We start from the raw sequence: 19744 nt of genomic DNA, 5'->3' as shown, positions 1-19744 counted from the left end.
TTCCTGTGCCTGTTAGAAACCCAACTTTGATGTGCTGTTGCCACCAATTTATTGAGCATGTGTTTGATGACGTTACAGCAAGAGTTGACACAACGGTACAGTAAGGAACCCACTATTTCTTTTGTTGACTTTTCGGGCATTGGTATTAGGTGGGAAGAAATACATGTAGCATGACATCACAAGTAGGGAGGTAGATTTAAGCTTCAGTTCTACTCTTGTGATACATATTCCCAGACAGTGAATAGTTTTGAGGGGGACATAAATGCAGTCCCTTCTAAGCTTCATGATGAGATTGCAGAGCTATTACAGTGCCTTTGGGGAAAAAAAGCTCAGTTATACACCAATCAAAAGTTGGTTATGTGACAGCATAATGACAGTAAAGATTCTTGATTCCTTATTGATTTTTGAATTATGAACCATGTCAGCCCTCACAACCTGCTCAGAGTGCTTCAATCCCTAATACAGCAAAGCATTTCCATTTATTTATTTATTTATTTTTTTGCCGATTTGCCATTGTTGCAAAAAAGGACATATTGCTAGGTTCTGTATGGTTCATGTAATGTAAACTTGTGGAGATTTTGGTTCTGAAGCTGGGATGCATAGAAAATTAGTGGATGGGGGATCTGATTGTCAGCTATCAGGAAATTTGGCCCTTCAGGTGCAGAGAGCCAGGTGCCAGAGGAGGGGCTTGTTGACTCACCTGAAGCTTCAATGGAAAATCCCTCTTGACTGATTGGAGACTGTCCATATGTGGAGGTCAGCATGGAGAGTGTTGCTGTACACTGTCTCTTAGACACCGGGTCAGTGATCAACACAATAACAAAAAGTTTCCTAAGAAATGCTTCAAGTCATAGCGGGGTGGGCTGCTAAAAAGATGTCACTGGTTACAGTTTAGAGCTGCTAACAGATTAAAAAGTCCTTACAAAGAATGCATTGAGCGTGATGTCACAGTTTTAGTCAAGATCCCAACTAAGGTGTATTAGTTGTGGAGAACAGTCCAGATGAGCCCATCCAGTGACAGCCTGGTTGTGTCTGGCCTCTTAGAAATGAACATCACTGGCTCCTGTTGTAGTTTGCTTTTCAAACAGTTTGGTCTCAGTCTTTTTCAATCACTTCTCCTCCGAGCTACCAGTTAGGAGTGGAGAGACATTCTTTCTTTGTGTCAATGTATCGAAGCCTTGATCTCACAGGGGTACTTGGGTATGGCCAAAGTTTGTGGTCGAGCCATTTATGTTCCTGCTGGATCTGTAAAGTGGATCCATACTACCTATTCCTCCGTTGCTAACACCACACTCCCATCTGTCCTTCTTGAACCCTTAGCATCAGAAAATCTTCTCTCACTAAAGATGTTTTGCTGCAGCTCCACACACAGTTCGGTTAGCTGCATGTTGTGGATCGATTGCAATCAAGGACCTCAGTTCTCAATGAGGAGACTGAAGACCAGAACACCATAACAGTGATTTGAGAGATGACTACAGTCAGCCCCCCTCTTCTTGATCTCTCCAGATTGTCATGGTCTAGCATTTCCTCTGAACAGAAACAAGGAATAGAACTACTGCAAAAGCATAACACAGTTGTGATAGGTTGTGTGTAGACTACTGTTTGCTCAAATCCAAGACAAGGAAAGATGCTTACCCCTTACCCAACATCGAGGAGACTTTGGATGCCTCAACTGGTGCTCAGTAGTTTTCAACATTGCACCTTTCAAGTGGATACAGTCAAGAGAAGGACAAGGCAAGGACTGCTTTTTGCAAACCTTTCAGACTGTACGAGTCCCGCCAACTGCCCTTCAGGATATGTAATGCCTCTAGCACTTTTCAGAGGCTGATGGAGCATGTCTTTGGGGTCAGATCTTTGAATTTTTCCCTCTGTAATTAAATTCTTCTCTTAACCAGCAACTTCAATGGCATGACTTGGTTGCGTTCTTGAAGATAGTATGCTGCTCTGCCCCACCAGACTTCTTGTTGTCAGTGAATGGCATAGCTTTCACTGCAGTGTTAATTTTGTGTATTGCTTCCGTATTGCTTCCTGTGTGCAATTAATATTTTGATTTATGGCTTCTATTGTGTGCGGTGATATTTTGCCCCATTGGTTTTTTCCAATTGGTTGTTTTTTCTGTGCTGTACATGTTAGGTCTTGAGCTATAATTGTCAGGGTTCCCTCCTCACCCCCGTCCTTCCCACCTGACATCCCCAATACCCCCTTTCCCATCTGGTTCCTCTCTTCCTCTCCCTCTCCTGCTCCTCTCCCACTCATGCTGTCCTCTCTCTCTCTGTCCCTCGGTTTCTGTCTCCCGTCCGCTCCTCTGCTCTGTCTTTCCCTCTGTCTCTTCGGTCTCCTGTCCACTCCTCTACCCCTATCTCTCTCTGTCTCCCATCTGCTCCTGTGCCCTGTCTCTCCCCCTACAGCTCGGCGCCTGAGTGGAGTCCAGCTTCCCAGCTGACTCCACTCAGGCAATCAACCATCTCTACGGCTCCTGGACAGCTGACGAACATCACTCTGATTACTCACCTCAACAATAAGAACCGGCTCATCCTTCCCCTCCCTGCCAGATTGTTGAACAAAGACCCCACAGTCAGTTTGCTCTCTAGCCTTCTGTAAAGATCTGTTTGAGTTTGCCTTTCTCTTACGTTGCTTTCTCCTGCTCCTCACCTAGATTCAGCTGTCTGGGATCCCCGCCGTCCTCCTTCCCCTCCGGCTCTCCCCAGACCACTGGGTACCGGTTTTCCCCCCTCACTGGACCCCCCCGTTCCTGCCTGGACCCCCCTGTTCCTGCCTGGACCCTCCGTTCCTGCCTGGACCCCCCGACTTGCTTCCCTCCCAACCTCCCGGAACCTCCAGACCCACCTGGCCAAAACACCCCACTGCATCAGCCGCTCCCCGCTCCTGCACCCTGGTTTTCCCCCCACCGAGCCACTATTCACCCCCAACAATAAAGCACTTTTCATTCCAGCCAGCCTTGGTAGTGTGGCTCTCTGCTCGGGTCCAACCCGCTCAGCCGTGACAATAATAGTGGCCCGTAATCTCTACTGGTCCATTTTTGGTATTCACATCAAACTATTGCATGGACATCTAAGCTAATGCACATAGTTCAAATCACCAACTGAGTTGCTCAATTGCCCTTTTTTTATGGTGTGTTTTTAACATATATACTGTATACATATTCATTATATGCCTATTGTTTAAAATCATAATGATTCAAAAATATAATGCTTATCAACAATGAAGTGAAAGCACACATCTACAAGGAAGTACACACAATTAGACATTAAAAAAAAGGTCATACTGTTGTTGATACACAGTGAACTCGAATTTTATATCATTATTATTGTTTATTTTATGTGAAGTGTCCAAGTGATGAGTAGAGAGATTGCATGCTAGAACAAACGCAATACAGATTGGTACTGGGCAGAAATGCCTTTGCTGTAATAGTATTCCATCACCTAATGGTCATGCCTATAACCGGATCTCTCCTGGGATGGACAGAGTAGAGGGCCAACGGGGTGAATATGTCACTTATTCCCCTCTAGGCCCCAGTTGGGTTATTAATAAACATCTTTTGGCTGACATTGTCTCGAGGATTAGAATAAGAGACTGTGTCTATAGCTATGTATGCAGGCAGAGATGAATAAGTGGCAAACAGTAAGATTACTGAAGCTTCCTCTTGTGATTGTGAATTGTAAAATTACTCATTAGAATTCTGAAAAACACATTTGTTAGCCAGCAAATCAACAATTAGTGAAGTGGTGTCAGTTTCATCCTGTGTGTGTCTGTCGGTTGGTGTGTTACACAGTGACCTTTTCTATTACTAGGTCTGAGGGAGTTCATATTGGTTGACCAGTGCAACCTGAACAGTCTGCATATTGTATAGTGTGTGTGTGTGTGTGTGTGTGTGTGTGTGTGTGTGTGTGTGTGTGTGTGTGTGTGTGTGTGTGTGTGTGTGTGTGTGCTCAGGTGCTGGCTATACTTGTGGGGACCAAATGTCCCCACAACTGTAGGAAAACCGAAAACAATGTCACTTGTGGGGATCTCATTTCGGTCCCCACAAGTTTAAACAGTGTTTTCTTGGCCATGTTGTTGTTACTGAAAAAAGTGAAAGTGCAAAAACGTTTCTTTAGGGTTAGGCATTGTTTTGGTCTGGGTTAAGGTTAGGGTTAGGGTAAGAAAAACACAGTATATGTGTGTGTGTGTGTGTGTGTGTGTGTGTGTGTGTGTGTGTGTGTGTGTGTGTGTGTGTGTGTGTGAGTGAGAGAGAGAGAGATTGAGAGTGTGTTTAACCTGCATTATTAGAAAGATGAATCTAAAGCAACTCACCCTTATAGTAAAAATAATTTTTCAACGTTAGATATCAGGATATCTGTGGTGTTAGACTCATTATTATTTGACTTAATGCAAATACTGTATAACAAAACTATATTTTTAAAAAATACAAATCATCAAAAATTAAATCAGACAAAGTCAACAGGGCAGTAAATCTTTCTTCATTCTATTAGTTCTAAATTCTAATTATTAAATATATATTGCTGGGTGGTAAACATATGCTTTCTCAAAGGGAATTGTTGGATTTACTGGGTTTGTTGGGTTCCTACTCTCTGTAATATTGACCTTACTATGTGAAGTGCCTGGAGTTGTGAATTGGTGTTCTATAAATAATAAGAAATAAATTATTAGAATTTTTATATTTTTAAATTATTAGAATTGACAGAAAGGAGCCACCTTAATCTAAAAGAGGGAAACACTGCAGGATATGAGAGCTGCCTTCTTGCAACTGCCTGTTTTGGCAGCTAAAAACTGTTGTCTGTGCCAGTGTGTTAAACAGCATTGATAGGAAGACTGGAGCATCACTGCAGATCTTACATTAGTTTGCCATGCTGAAAAGCAAACCAAGCCTCAAGATGAAGCTATCAGTATATATTGTGGTTCAGTGGCGGCTGGTGAATTTTTCTCTTGGGGGGGGTGCACTTCATTTACCAAACCAAATAGCAGAGTTGGCAACACCGGAATACAATAATTGATGTAAATATGGTTAAAATCTGGGGTCTCCCTGACAAGTTTCTTTTCCACAGAGAGCATGGTCAGTGCATTAAGACGATCCTGCAACATCGTGTTCCTGAGGAACGTCTTGATTCTTTTCATTGTTGAGAAGCACCTCTCAGATTCAGCTGTCGTCATTGGAGTCGTGATGAGGATCTTCAGGAGAGACACAGTCTCTGAGAAGGTGTCCTGAAGATTGTTGCTCATGAAGAACTGGTACAGAGCCACAGCATCATTGCAACTCCTGAACTCTGTGTTGCTGAAGATGAGCGACAGTTCAGTTTTCAGCTTGCCCTTGTTCAGCATTGGATAGGCCTCCATGGTGGTGTTGAGCGCTGCTTCAGGGAACTGGCTGTCGTACTTCTGGAATCTGTCTCCTTGAAGCAGTGTAGCACTGATTAGGTATTTGGTGAAGGCAACCTCTCTTTTGCATGGCCCAGGATTGTGTCACAAACCTATAAAGAAAGACACACATTATATCACACAGAACCTACATAAAAGTGTCTTGTCCAATTGTTCACATAACAGCTTACTATGATTATAACACTGTAAAAGACCATACAACACACTCAGGTCATGTCCATGTAATTGAATCTTATTTGGAAAATGTTTATCTACAACAGAATAGCATATACTTTATTGGAGAAATTGGAGGTTTGGGAATATGGTTGTGGACACCCTCATGTTCCTCTTTAATTTACCAGGTTTCAAACATGTTACTTTACAGAGGAAAATAACTGATTTCAGCCTTGAAGACCAGTGTTAATTCAACACAGATAATCAATTATTGTTGCTGACATATGTGTATGCACTAGCACCTGTTGTGCAGTTGAATTCTGTGTTTCATAAACGCCCTGCTATCTACATGTGGCAGTTTGTCCAGCAGGTTTATCAGCGATAAATGAGGGCATGTTGTTCAGATTGCTAAGGCCAGGAGGAACCGCTGCCAGTTGATATTAGATTTATTTATGAAGCTGTGTGTCCTGATGAATGGTGAGAAAAGTTTTGATTGTTCAGGTCACCACTCATCAACTTCAGTGAGAGACGACGTCCACATATATATAGAAAGGAATAACAACAGGAAGGACAACAGTCACAGACATATCGTAGGATATTAAGTTACCAGAGCCTCAGCTTTGATCTCACCTCTGTAGCTATCCTCTGTAGTTCATCTGGTCCCAGTGTGCGGCGCTTCTTGGCCAGCTGCTGCTGAGGCACACAGCTGTGATGTTCTTCACTGACAGTAGGGAGGGAGTCTCTGACCAGCCCCAGAAGAGAAAAAAATTAAACTTTAGTTGCCAGGAAACAGAAAGAAATTAAGCACATTAAGTATCATAAATAATGACTTATTATGGTTAACATTAATTATTACAGTCATGTGATGCGCACATGACTGAGTGTGAGTTTTTCATTTCACACAAATTATCCACAAATAAATAATGATGGAAACAAAATCATTGTCAAAATCAATCATTGTTACTCATCACTAATACATCCAAGACTGCATTAGTTTTAAATATTTCCTTTAGCATTAAGTGTTTGGGTAAAACTCAGTTTATTTTATTTTTTTCACAATAAACAATAGTGATATAATGTAAATGAACTGGGAATTAAAGGTAATAAAGAAAATGTTAATACTCTGAAAATGATCAGTTCAATCAAAACTTTTATTATCTGGACTGATGGTTTAAAAATCTAACTATGTAAGAGGAAAATTATATTATTATAAATAATTTTATTACAGTTTTTGACTTGGACATTTTTGTCCCATAGTACTGCGTATGACACTTTTTGTGAGAGGATGCATAAGGGTTTAATATGGTTACATACAAATGTATTTACCTGATCATCTGCACGTTGTCGGTGAAATGCTGCGTCACTCTGTGGACAAAGACCGAATCCATGGCCTCTGGAGTTGGCTGTAGAGCATGTCCACATGAGGCATGATGCGGTGGAAAAACTCCAGGAAGAAGCAGAAGGTAGCATCCTCCAGGAGTCTCACAAAACCTCCAGCTTCACGGACAGTGGTAGGATCAAAGTCACCTGAGTCCCTGATGGTTTCGAAGCACTGAAGGAGGTCGTCTTTGTGCTCAAACACAGTGTTGACAGCATGGCTGTGGAAGTTCCACCTTACTGTGCTTGCTCTTGGAAGCCTGTGTGCCACCACTCTGTCAAGCACACTGGTTCTCTTGGGGGATCTTGAAGAAAATTCTGAGAATCCAGCTAGGTCAGAGAAGAACTGACCAACTTTTGGGATACAGGATGTCACCTGCTGCATGATAATGTTGAGCTGGTGAGCATAGCAGTGGAAATAGTGTGCATTCGCATACACATCGCTCACTGTCTTCTGTACACCACCTGTGGCTCCTCTCATGACACTCGCAACATCATAGGCCTGGGAGATGAGCTTGCTCTTCTGGTCATCAGGGAGAATGAGGCTCAGCCTCTCCAAAAGTGCTGTGGCAATGGACTCAGCTGTGGCAGACTGCAGAGATATAAACTCAAAAAATCTCTCCTGCACCTCATTAATTTTGTCGATGTAGCGGATCACAAGAACAAGCTGACACTGGGTGGAGATGTCCATTGTTTCATCAGCCTGGATGGATATGAAGTCTGTACACTGAACTTCCTCAATAATGGACTCTCTCAAAACTGCCAGCATGCAGTCAAGGAGTTCATTCTGCACTGTTTTGGATGTCCCTTTACACACAGTGGCAGTCTGAAGGTGCTCATGGACAGCTGCATCTAGTGATGCTATAAAATCCACCAGCCCTCTGAAAACACCTGGATTTTCGGAGCTTTCACTCTCAACATGGCCTCCCAGGGCGAGCTCAAAGGCACCACAGAACTTAATGCAGTCTATTATTTTAGACAGCACATGCCTATTTTTGTCGACCTCCTCGTTATGTTTACGGATGCCTATCATGTAGCCATCATCAAGCTGAGCTGCTGTTATGATCCAACCGCTAGGGGTTGGCTGGATGCAACAAAAATACCAGGTGTTATTGGTTTAGGTTAAGGGATTTATTGCTTAGTAGCAAAGGAACGTAAAAGTGACAATAAAACATAAGACTGGAGGGTGTTGCTAAAACAAAGAACAGAATAAAACATAACGAGGGCTCACAGAGTTTGTAACTAAGCTAACACAAAGAAAACTAAACTCCCTAGCCAAACAGATCTACAGAAGCAACACCCACCACCAGGAACAAAAACTAATACAAAGGGTGTATAAAACGAACTCAACTAAACTGGTGCCTCACACTCACTGGTTACACAATTCACAAAAACTCTAACACAGAATGGCTTCTTCCTAAAGTGGCAGGCTGCTGAATGGGAGCCCCAGTCTCTGCCCAACCGTAGGCTCCACACCAAGGTAGCAGCCACCAACAGAAACCCAAGGTGTCAGCAGAGCTCACCAGGAGTATCTACCGACCGAAGTGTCTGTGGTACCCGCCAACCCACCACCATACCTGCAGACCGAAACACATTGAAGTACAAACAAAGTTCACACACAGAGAGGCACCAGGGTGGACTGGTCAAAGTACCAGCCACCTCGACTAATGGCATGGTGGCAACTATATAGGTTGCAGGTGTGGTGCCTGGCTGCCTCTGATTGGTCCGAGGAGGAGGAGCTGGAGGGTGGCCCCAAGGTCGAAGGGCAGGGAGAACCAGATCGCAGTGCAGGTCGTCATCAGCTCTGTATCATCAGCTGAAATGGCTGGCAGCTGGGGTTCCAAAGACTCTGCAAAACCCACAGCTGAACCCACACAAATTTCTCCCACACAAAGGCCCAACAGAACACCACCTCAAAACAAAATGGCACACCAATACTGGTGGCCGTAACAGCTGCTATGTTAGCTCTCCCAAACATGCCCAGATGCATAGCATTTTCCATGTGGCTCCGAGCATTGTTTATCAATGGACAGTATTTGTTGGTTACATCCGTGTCTTATAATATTGTCACTCAACTACTAAACTCATCTAGTAATATATTTGATACAGACATTCATGGCGCCCTGATGATGGATCCTTTTCTCTTCATCTGGCATCACCAGAGGTTGCAAAAATAAACCAGATTGTATAGAAGTCTATGATAGAAAGGACCCTACGTCTCACTTGTGTTACCTCAGTAAACATTTCCTGAATGAGTTTACGGGATCACTTCGGTTTCCCAGTGAAGTACAAAAAAGTAGAAAACAAGTGGACAAGACGAAAGCCGTATGCCGACACTGTGAAGCGGTCCTCAGCTATACATCCAGCAACACGTCAAATTTAGACACACATTAGAAAAAGCACCATCCAACCGTAACTATCCCCGCTGCTAGGAAAAAACAGCGAACTGTACAAACAATGCTCCCAAAATAATTTCATCAAACCCTGCTTAGCAATTCAGAACGGGATAAGGCAATAACCAAATCCATTGGTGTTTTCATAGCAGCAGATCTACAGCCATACTCTGTTGTTGAGAACTGAGGTTTTAAACTTATGAAGGTCAGCTTACATTAACTTTACATTATTGCTGTGCTCTTCACAATAGACAGGGTTACTGCAGGGCATTAAAAAGCATTAATAGTCATTAAGTGGATTTTGCTAAAATTAAGGCCTTAAATGGCATTAAAAGTCATTAAATTTGATTCTCAGTGTCATTAAAAATTCTTTCTGCAGTTTTCAAGAAAAATATTTGACAATAATAATATTTGATTATAGACTGTGATTCGTCAGATACGTGCATCTATGTAAACATGCCGAGATTGTGATAATTATTCCAGCTGGTCCAGTACAACTGCCAAAAAGTACATGTTTTTTTTAGTGTCCGGCAGGCTGGACCAGGTGGAGGAAGGGTGGGAAATGGGGAAATGTAAATGCCAGCAAAAATGGCTAGAAAACATGGATTTCAGAGAATACCTACAGTCCGTTGGTGGTCAGGGGTGGTTTCTGGATTCAGAAATAGTGAAATGTAGGGAAAGTTTTCATACAAAAATCATCTTTTACAAAAAAACAAACCCATATAATTTGTTGAGTTTGCGGTAATGGAATTAAAATATTTGCAGCACACCACTAAAATGGCATTAAAAAGTATTAAATCTGACTGGTTGATTTCTGCAGAAACCCTGTATAGATAAATGACTATATTGTGTATTTTCTTTTAGCCTACTAGTATATTTATGCTGGTAAACAAGAGCCTAACTAAATTATATTGTTGTTTTTTTAAAAAAAGCAATTGCATTAAAATATATTTCCTATTTTAGGTGATAGAGCCCCGTTATGAAGTTCCTTCTCTTCCACACTTAAGCCAGAAAGTCATATCAGCAGTTTTTTAAAAATTTTTCCCTTTAACTGAGCACCGAACCGTGATTTTTGTGTACCGTTACACCCCTACTAACTGGATTGGTACTAAATGATTAGCTCTGACTCTCCCTGATGAATCATTTGGATCATTAACATGAGTGATAGCAGGTTTTTTAAGTCAGGATTTCTCACTTACTTTGACGTTTGTCTTCCATCCTAGCTTTTGCTGAGGTTTTTCACGAACAAGATACAGCGTCTGTGTCGATCAGTGGTCTGTTGAGTTGTGAGGATAGATTTAAGCAGCTTGGAATGTTGTGGCATTGTGCATTACAACGGAGTGTTCCAAAAAGAATTGTGTTTACATTTAAATTTGATGGCACACTTTGAAAAAGCTGGAGTAGTCCTCCAAAAGAAACATATTAAACAATCCAATAAGTACAACGAAACCCACAAAACTGCTGATATCACCACGTTCTCAGTCACCTGACTGACTTTCCTGCCTGTTAAAAAAATCGCAATTTGTTTTAATAAATATTTATTTATTTTATTTAGTAATACAATTAACACAAATAACAAAGGGTGTGCAAAAAGTAAGTACATTTGTTTTTGGCTTGAACTGGGATCAGCCTTACACTTTGGCAAGCAAATGCTGTACTTGATAAATACTTAACTTATACTGCTAGTATAATAAATCTCATTATTATGTGGATTTTAAATATCATTTGCTATCAAAATGTTACTAAGCTGGCAATAATTGCTATCAGTTTTCACTGAGATGTCACAAAGATAATAGAGTAAAATACATTCATATTGGTGTACAGTTGAAACATTCTAATATGAGAATTACTGTGGAGCGGTCACAATCCTTTTTTGACCACAGAAACACTTGCATAAATCAGTTACCTATTTATAGCTAGTTAAAAACGGTTTTCATAATATATACATTCAAAATCTATTGAAAAGTTATATTTGCATGCAAAGATTTGCCCCCAAAAGTTTACACCCAAAGTCAAATTTGTTTGATTTTTGAAGTAAAAAACAAGTAAATACAGCCTCTGCAACAAACAAGTGGTTAAAATGAAACTTTTTAAAAATGTGAATGCACTGTTTTCTATTATATGTACCCAAGGAGGAGAACACAATTAAACAATGATTGTGGCATGTGAAAAGGTTTTATCCCCTTCTTTTCAGAACTTCACCAACTAGTTGGGCCTCAATTCATATGTCAGAACTTGTAAAGCAGTCAAAAAAATATATCATTAGGAACTGCAAGGTGACAGCAATTCCAGAGTTGATATACTGACTCATCAAAAACTGCAGTAAAACTCAACACCTGTGAGCTCCTCTAAGCAAATGACAGAGGCTCTGAAAATGAAGGTAACTGATGCCTACAAAGCGGAGGCCTTCCCCTGTAAAAACACATTCAGGTGCATCTAGCTTCAGTTTCTGCTGAAGTGATCTGTAAGGAGGAGTGGCTAAAAATCCCTGAAACAAGAGCAAGGAGATTCTTAGCTGTTTAAAGGCATTACTTAGGGTTTCTAGGTACTGACTGAGTAGGGTGACCATAGTTTTGTACATGGTCATGTCAGTGCTTGTTTGTTGCAGAGTTTGTCTTATGTAATTTTCACTTAAAAAATAAACTAAATATGTAATTACTCTGGGGGGTGGAGGATGCAAACATTTGCATACATTTGTATGTCTTTCAAGAAATATACAATATATTTGGCAGGCAACTATAAGTTTGGCAAATAATGGAAATTTTGCAGTATAGATAGATCAGCCAAAACATAAAAAACACTTGCATACTATTCTACAGGTTGTAGGGCGGGGATTTCATGCATCAGGTTTGTTTGGGCCTTACTGTGACTATGTGGATTGAGATCAGGGCAGTTTGGTGGTCGGGATACTGCCTTAGACTTTTTTTTTGTCATGGTTGTTGAGCCATTCCTGAGTAGTTCTGGCAATGTTGTGAGGCACATTGTCCTGTTGGGGAGGTTAGCGAGTGTCAGTGTCATGGGGGAACTTAGCTTAGAAAAAGGTTTGGTGGGTGGTATGTGCCAAAAGGTAGCATCCACACGAATACCGGAAACGAAAATTTCACAGGAGATCATGGCATCAAAATGAGATGACCAATGTGTTATGGATCAATTATCAGTGGTTTTATTGTTGTGGCTGATCTAATTTGTCTAGATAGAGTATCAGACTACAGCCACTCAGCCCTTACATACAGAAAAGTACATATATACATAAAAATTAAGGATCGAAACACAATAAAGCTTAAAGCCGAAGGTTAGACTGACTGTGGTGCCCCTGAGGTGCAAAACATGACAACTTTTCCAAAAACACAACATTGTGTTTCTAAAATGTTATTGTGTTTTGTATTTTCTTATTACGGTACATCCTGTAAAATGTTGTTTTGTTTCCAGACATTGTTGTGTTTTACATCTGAGGGCCACCACAGCGAATAGATCTTTAAGTCAGATAAGACAGTTTTAAAAACATGCAAAGCAACAACCAAGCAGAATACTGAGCATCTATTAACAAAAAATGTAAAGTCCCTTTAGTCTACTGTTGCATCAGACATCCCAAAATTCTGTCACAGAAAGCAGCATAAGTTTAAATACATGTTTCTCTGTGCATGGAATCATTAACTGCCAAAAAATATCAAGAGTTGACGTTGTTTCTCATGTATTTTTTAACTAAAAGTGATGAAGGAGTGTACACAATTTTCTGAGGATCCCACCATCACGCGGCTGCTTGAAATCACAGCATTGCAGTTATGTCTGCTAATATGCTCAGATTCATCCAATTTTTATTTCTGGTTTACCACTCATTTATTTTGTAGTAGCTTCAACTATCAGTATGATCAACAAAGAATTAATCACTCTTTCCTCTTATTATTCACCAGGATTGTATTGATTTTGATAATCTTCGTTTCGGAAATTACTTCTCATGTCTTAAGATATACAAAAAGGACCTGTTGTGGCCGTGTGAAATATGACTCTCCGTGCCTCTAATTTGTAACTTTTACAACACAATCCACAAACAACTCACGAGCGATTGTTCTCTGTAGGTCTGATTTGTCACTTGTATATCATAATATGAACATTTAACTTAGCAGTTGCTCAGTGGGAATAGATTTGTCAGTTTCTACCTTTATGCATGCATTCTTTCAGAAAGTTGTGTTCTACACTGAATTCACTAATTCAGGAAGCGAATGACTTGTAAAATGTCCTGTATCCCTGTCTAAATGATGAGAAAGACATTTCTAGGCTAACCAGCCAACAAGCTATAAGCCAAGCAGTTGTCTAGCTTTGTTCTGTAGCTGGTCAACTTGCAGACTAAATACCATGAATTGTTACCACAAATGGTTTTCAGTCATCTGAAGGAAGTTTTCTGACTCAGACATGACATGAATTCCACACATGCAGCCTATGCTCACAGAGTTGGCATCTGGAAATGGTGCTCTATCGCCAACTACAGGCAATCACTTGATATTTAGAAACAGCCATATTTCGAAAAATATTAAGTTGTTGTACAAATTTTGATATGCTAGTTATAGATTAAATTTACAGATACAAATATAGATATATAGATTCACATGCAAATTTACTGGTAAAAAAAATCAGTCATCATTTAGACATAAATCACAGGGATTTTTTGTGCCACTACAAATCATTACATTGATGGATGCTATTTACTTAATTTAATTTATTTTTCTTTAGATTGATAATGATAGCATTGATAACAATAGCACCCACAAAACAAAACAAAAATCTAGGCATTAGTTAATTACCTGACTCATTGCAATACAGAAAAGAAAAAAGACAGTCTTATAACACAGTGCAAAATAATAAAAATGCAAAGTTTTCATTTTGCATTGCATAATGACAATAAAACTGATTTAATTTGATTTTAATTTGAATTTAAACACATAGAACAACCCTTGGACAGAGCTGCACATGCAGTATGTATGACAAGCTACAGTGCTGTCTTCATACACTTCCTAATGTTCTTGCCTGTTGGTTCACAGATTTTCATTTACACACGTGGACAAAATTGTTGGTACCCCTCAGTTAAAGAAGGAAAAACCCACAATTCTCACTGAAATCACTTGAAACTCACAAAAGTAACAATAAATAAAAATTTATTGAAAATTAAATAATCAAAATCAGCCATCACTTTTGAATTGTTGATTAACATAATTATTTAAAAAAACAAACTAATGAAACAGGCCTGGACAAAAATGATGGTACCTCTATAAAAGATTGAAAACTATTTGACCAGAGTGACATGATTAACTCAGGTGTGTCATTTAATTGACATCACAGGTGTTTCCAAACTCATAATCAGTCAGTCTGCCTATTTAAAGGGAGACAAGTAGTCACCCTGCTGTTTGGTGAAAAGGTGTGTACCACACTGAACATGGACAACAGAAAGCGAAGGAGAGAATTGTCCCAGGACATCCGAAAAAAAATTATAGACAAACATCTTAAAGGTAAAGGCTATAAGACCATCTCTAAACAGCTTGAAGTTCCTGTGACAACAGTGGCTCATATTATTCAGAAGTTCAAGACCCACGGGACAGTAGCCAACCTCCCTGGACGTGGCCGCAAGAGGAAAATTGATGACAAATTGAAGAGACGGATCGTTTGAATTGTATCCAAAGAGCCCAGAGCAACCTCCAAAGAAATTAAAGGTGAACTCCAAGGCCAAGGTACATCAGTGTCAGATCGCACCATTCGTCGTTGTTTGAGCCAAAGTGGACTTCATGGGAGACGACCAAGGAGGACACCACTGCAGAAAAAAACTCATAAAAAAGCGAGACTGGAATTTGCAAAAATGCATGTTGACAAGCCACAAAGCTTCTGGGAGAATGTCCTTTGGACAGATGAGACCAAACTGGAGCTTTTTGGTAAGGCACATCAACTCTATGTTCATAGACTCAAAAACCAAGCATACGAAGAAAAGAACACTGTCCCTACGGTGAAACATGGAGGAGGCTCAGTAATGTTTTGGGGCTGCTTTGCTGCATCTGGCACAGGGTGTCTTGAAAGTGTGCAAGGTACGATGAAATCTGAAGACTATCAAGGCATTCTGGAGAGAAATGTGCTGCCTAGTGTCAGAAAGCTTGGTCTCAGTCGCAGGTCATGGGTCTTCCAACAGGACAACCATCCAAAACACACAGCCAAAAACACCCAAGAATGGCTGAGAGAAAAGCGTTGGACTATTCTAAAGTGGCCTTCTATGAGCCCAGATCTGAATCCCATTGAACATATGTGGAAGGAGCTGAAACATGCCATTTGGAGAAGACACCCATCAAACCTGAGACAACTGGAGCTGTTTGCTCATGAGGAGTGGGCCAAAATACCTGTTGACAGCTGCAGAACGCTCATTGACAAATACAGAAATCGTTTAATTGCAGTGATTGCCTCAAAAGGTTGTGCAACAAAATATTAAGTTATGGGTACCATAATTTTTGTCCAGCCCTATTTCATTAGTTTGTTTTTTTAAATAATTATGTTAATCAACAATTCAAAAGTGATGGCTGATTTTGATTATTTGATTTTCAATAAATTTTTATTTATTGTTACTTTTGTGAGTTTCAAGTGATTTCAGTGAGAATTGTGGGTTTTTCCTTCTTTAACTGAGGGGTACCAACAATTTTGTCCACGTGTGTAAATCCCAAAGGATATCTTCATTTGCAACTCAGAAATTAAATGTCTTATCAAGTGTCTGCAGGCATCTACTGTGATGTGCTTTCCCCCCTTTGTGCTATGCAGTGTTGTAAAACAGTCCTATCTTTTCTTCTCTGTATTGTGTATACCATGATCTGTCAACAAATGACGGCAAAAATGTCAATGGAAATCTCTGTCCAATCTCTAGCAGTCTCCCACATACAGTAATGTGTAATTTCATAGTGTTGAGACTGGCTTACAAAAAAGGGCAACCTTGTGCATTTTCAGTCATCCTCATCAAAACTTTAGTCATAAATTACATCAGTAAACACTGAGATCCAAAGACTGGTATATTGACATGGCTGAGCATTCTAACTTGTTAAACAATGACTCAGGGACTTGTCATTCTGATATCACTGATATGGTTTTAGACAAAAATATTAATTTTGAGAAACTTAAGGACTTTTTCAGGTAGTCCACTGTATGGTGCCATTTTGTAAGGATTGTTTTGAGAAATTAATTTACTGTTTGGCAAAAGTTAATGATGATTCAAGAAATGGAACAAAGCAACTGACCAAAACTAAACTACTAGCCAACTTAGTTTTATTAATAGTATTACTCCTCTCAGCTTTTATAGATTTTATAAATCAGCTCAGGTTAAAATCAGGACCCTGATCTGTCCCAAGCCTTTACCAATTTTGTTTTGTTTCATCATCCATCTGTTTGTTTACCTCTACCTTTCTCAACCCTAAAGTAATTTTCCTACCAAACAACACTTTAACCATAGCAATGTCAAAGATAAAATTTAATTATTCTAGTAAGAATAATTTCTAGCAGTACTGAAACATACTGGCTAAAGTCTGCTAACAGAGATCAGAGAATGGAATGCATTGAGAAATTACATTTTAGTTTTTCATTTGGAAGAATGCTTGTCCATTATTTTTTTATTTAGAACAATAAAGTTTGTCTGTGCTGCCTGTTGTCTTTCTACAGTGGATACATTTTCATTATCTGCTAAAGTCATTATCCTTTAGTTATGTGTAGTACTTTACATCATTCACCTGGTATGTCAAAGGAAACAGTGGTAACAACATCACCCTTATTATGATTTTGACTGAATAGCTGTGTAAATGGACACAGCAATGCCACAAAGCTAAATCTGACTAACAGCTGATGCAAAGGCTTGTACTACAAAGCAAGTTCATCATATCCAGGGTATCTTTTTGTTTTCTTCTTTCATTAAATCTAACAAAGGCAGTTGTGATAAGAGGTCCCATTAAGCTGGTTATGAAGTCAGTAAGCCAATCTGGCCATAAGCATGTTCATATGAAAGAGGCAGAGTTGACCAATCACTAACACTGACAAATCTACAAGCAAAAGTGTGGCATATTTCCAGCCTAGCCACGCTAGACCTCGGTCTGAAGACGCAAGGGTCTAGGAACTCTCGACAGGGAGGGAGGTGGGCTAAAAGGTTGTCTTTCAAATCACTCTGCAGCAATTGGGTAGGTATACAACCAATCAGTGCAACAAATAGGCTGACATAGTTCATAGAGCGCCGGAAATCAGAGGATGCGGGAGTTCAGTGAAGCCTTATTTATACAGTCAATGGGTGAAGCTCAAGTATATTACAGACATGTTAACAGAAAGATTATTCAGAGTCGGTGCTAATGGAGGGTCGATCTAGTTACCCTCGGTAAGCCTCGAGGTTGGATGCTCCTAAAACTGGCCGACGAATCACCATGAAGTGTAGAGTCAGAAGGCGGGCGTAACTAAGTGATGACAGAGGCGCGACAATTCTGACAGAAACAACCGGAAACAACTAGCTTAGCCGCGCTAGACAATCCACAGCAACGAATTTAATTCTCTGCCAGGGTCGACAACAAAAACGACAACAGACTGTTGTCGTTTTTGTTGTCGACCCTGGCAGAGAATTAAATTCGTTGCCGTGGGTTGTCTAGTATGGCTAGGCTAGTTGTTTCTGGTTGTTTCTGTCAGAATCGTTGCGCCTCTGTCGTCACTTAGTTACGCCCGCCTTCTGACTCTACACTTCATGGTGATTCGTCCAGCCAGTTTTAGGAGCATCCAACCTCGAGCCTTATGGAGGGTAACTAGACCGACCCTGGCAGAGAATTAAATTTGTTGCCGTGGGTTGTCTAGCGCGGCTAGGCTAGCATATTTCACAAATGAATGGCAAACCAGAATACGACAGAAATATCATAATGTATACACCTAATAAAGACTAAAAGTAACTCAGCTGCAGCAACTAAAGCAGAAAGGCCAGCTAGCAAAAAAAAAAACCACTGCAAACTGTGTAGATGTATAAGTTAACAGGCTAATCAACACCAAATTTTTAGGACACAAGTATATCTGACTATGGTTGTAGCTGTGTTTCATTAAATGAATGAAGTGCTTAGATGTATTCTTCTGGGGTATAAAGCTCTCTTCCATCTACAGCTCTGTTATCTTCACCTATCACTATCTGTTGAACTCTGTGGAATCTTCAAGGAATGATGATGCCATTTGCCAGGAGAACTGATTGGTACTGTTTTAACACATGTTGATGTGTTGGAACATAACCTGGTTTGGCCTTCAGCAAAAGTTAACATGCTGATCTAACCTAGTGAACCGCTATCGTAGTCCTGAAAACCCAAGGAAAAGGGTGGGTGGATTACGTAGAGAAAAATTTACCATTTTTAATCTGGTTTCCTCCAGTGTATGGGGAGTCGCCAAGCATCTCTGACAAGAAGCTCTACAGAGTTGGCATGACATGTGCACTGTTAATGCATCCAGGTGCCCCAGACAGCTAACTAAACAGTTTGTTTCTAATGTAGACAGCCATTTTTTGATAAATATGGAATGTGGCCAGTAGTAACAATAGTGAGAGTGTCGAAGTGCCTATTAGGGACCTACAGACCTAATGAGACACCATCAGCTATTGTGTGTAGACAACTATAAGTAGAAATCAAAGGAAAGTGGGAAACATCTCGGGTCTCAGCAATGGTTTTAGTGAAAGAACCTAGTGACCTCTATTGATTTTTCAGTGGGGTGATTATTTTTTTTATATTAGCCTTGTAAATAGAGCACAAGATCTTTTGGATAAGGATATTGCAACATTCTCTTTCCATTAACACTGTGTTGGCTGCTGTCATGACAAAGCCTTAATACTTGTTACTGTCTGTGTCTGTGACAGAGCCACACATTTGCAGTTTGCCACACTCCTTTGGTCAAGTGATCATGGAATCATGGAAACTGAAATAATCCAAAGCAGAAATGAAAAAAATAAAGAAGCCACTGTCACAAGCCATCTACGTAACAGCAAAACAGCTAACTAAACACTAAAACTTAGGATTAACATGTGTATTGTTGGTCACTATGCCGGAAAACACGATAGCAATAGCATTTTCTCATTGGAATAGGTCATAATCATATATAGCTGTATAAGCTCTTCATCACTTGGAAACATGCCTAGGATTAGATCTCCTCTGGAATGTCTTGAAGATCTGAAAAAGAAAGAACAAAACAGAATTCAGTCCTCTGCTCCCCTACAACTACAGTAAAATAGGATTTCAGTGGTATCTTGGCCCGGCCATTTGGCACCTGTCACCTGCTGCAGCCCAGTACTCTGTTACATCATGTGAGGAGGAACCGTTGAAGTTGAGCACAGTTTAAAATGGTTTTAAGGGCACAGTTTATCCTGTTGCTGTTCAATGTTGATTTTGGAACCTGATACCAGTTTCACCTTT

The 19744-nt window shown here is 40.2% G+C and overlaps 2 protein-coding genes across 4 annotated transcripts in view; both read right to left on the bottom strand.

Annotated features, from left to right (window-relative positions):
• Positions 1-3354: 3354 nt before the first annotated feature.
• Positions 3355-14462, bottom strand: LOC127536150 (zinc finger MYM-type protein 1-like). 2 transcript variants are annotated; one of them, XR_007945136.1, is made up of 3 exons: positions 6877-14462; positions 6181-6292; positions 3355-5489 (listed from the first exon to the last, which is right to left on the bottom strand). XR_007945136.1 is itself a non-coding variant. In XM_051955753.1 (2 exons), the coding sequence occupies exon 1, from the start codon at positions 7958-7960 to the stop codon at positions 6911-6913; it is 1050 nt and encodes a 349-aa protein (XP_051811713.1). In that variant the 5' UTR covers positions 7961-14462; the 3' UTR covers positions 5951-6292; positions 6877-6910. The 2 variants fall into 2 exon arrangements, 1 of the variants encoding a protein (XP_051811713.1); XM_051955753.1 differs by lacking the exon at positions 3355-5489 and having other exon boundaries at positions 5951-6292.
• A 3530-nt stretch (positions 14463-17992) lies between these two features.
• LOC110962996 (rho guanine nucleotide exchange factor 2-like) overlaps positions 17993-19744 on the bottom strand; it is a 40805-nt gene continuing 39053 nt past the window's right edge. For both annotated transcript variants that reach the window (XM_022211156.2, XM_022211164.2), the window contains exon 23: positions 17993-19501. In XM_022211156.2, coding sequence (XP_022066848.1) covers positions 19473-19501 — 29 coding nt within the window. In that variant the 3' untranslated portion in view covers positions 17993-19472. The remainder of the gene's footprint in view (positions 19502-19744) is intronic.

The sequence above is a fragment of the Acanthochromis polyacanthus genome, chromosome 11 (genome assembly GCF_021347895.1).
Source record: "Acanthochromis polyacanthus isolate Apoly-LR-REF ecotype Palm Island chromosome 11, KAUST_Apoly_ChrSc, whole genome shotgun sequence".
In the NCBI taxonomy this organism is placed as follows: Eukaryota; Metazoa; Chordata; class Actinopteri; family Pomacentridae; genus Acanthochromis; species Acanthochromis polyacanthus.
This window is presented reverse-complemented; position numbering and strand designations above follow the sequence as displayed.

Bases quoted from the DNA above. Each gene is read 5' to 3' on its own strand.
- LOC127536150 (XM_051955753.1), bottom strand. From the start codon at position 7,960: ATGATAGGCATCCGTAAACATAACGAGGAGGTCGACAAAAATAGGCAT.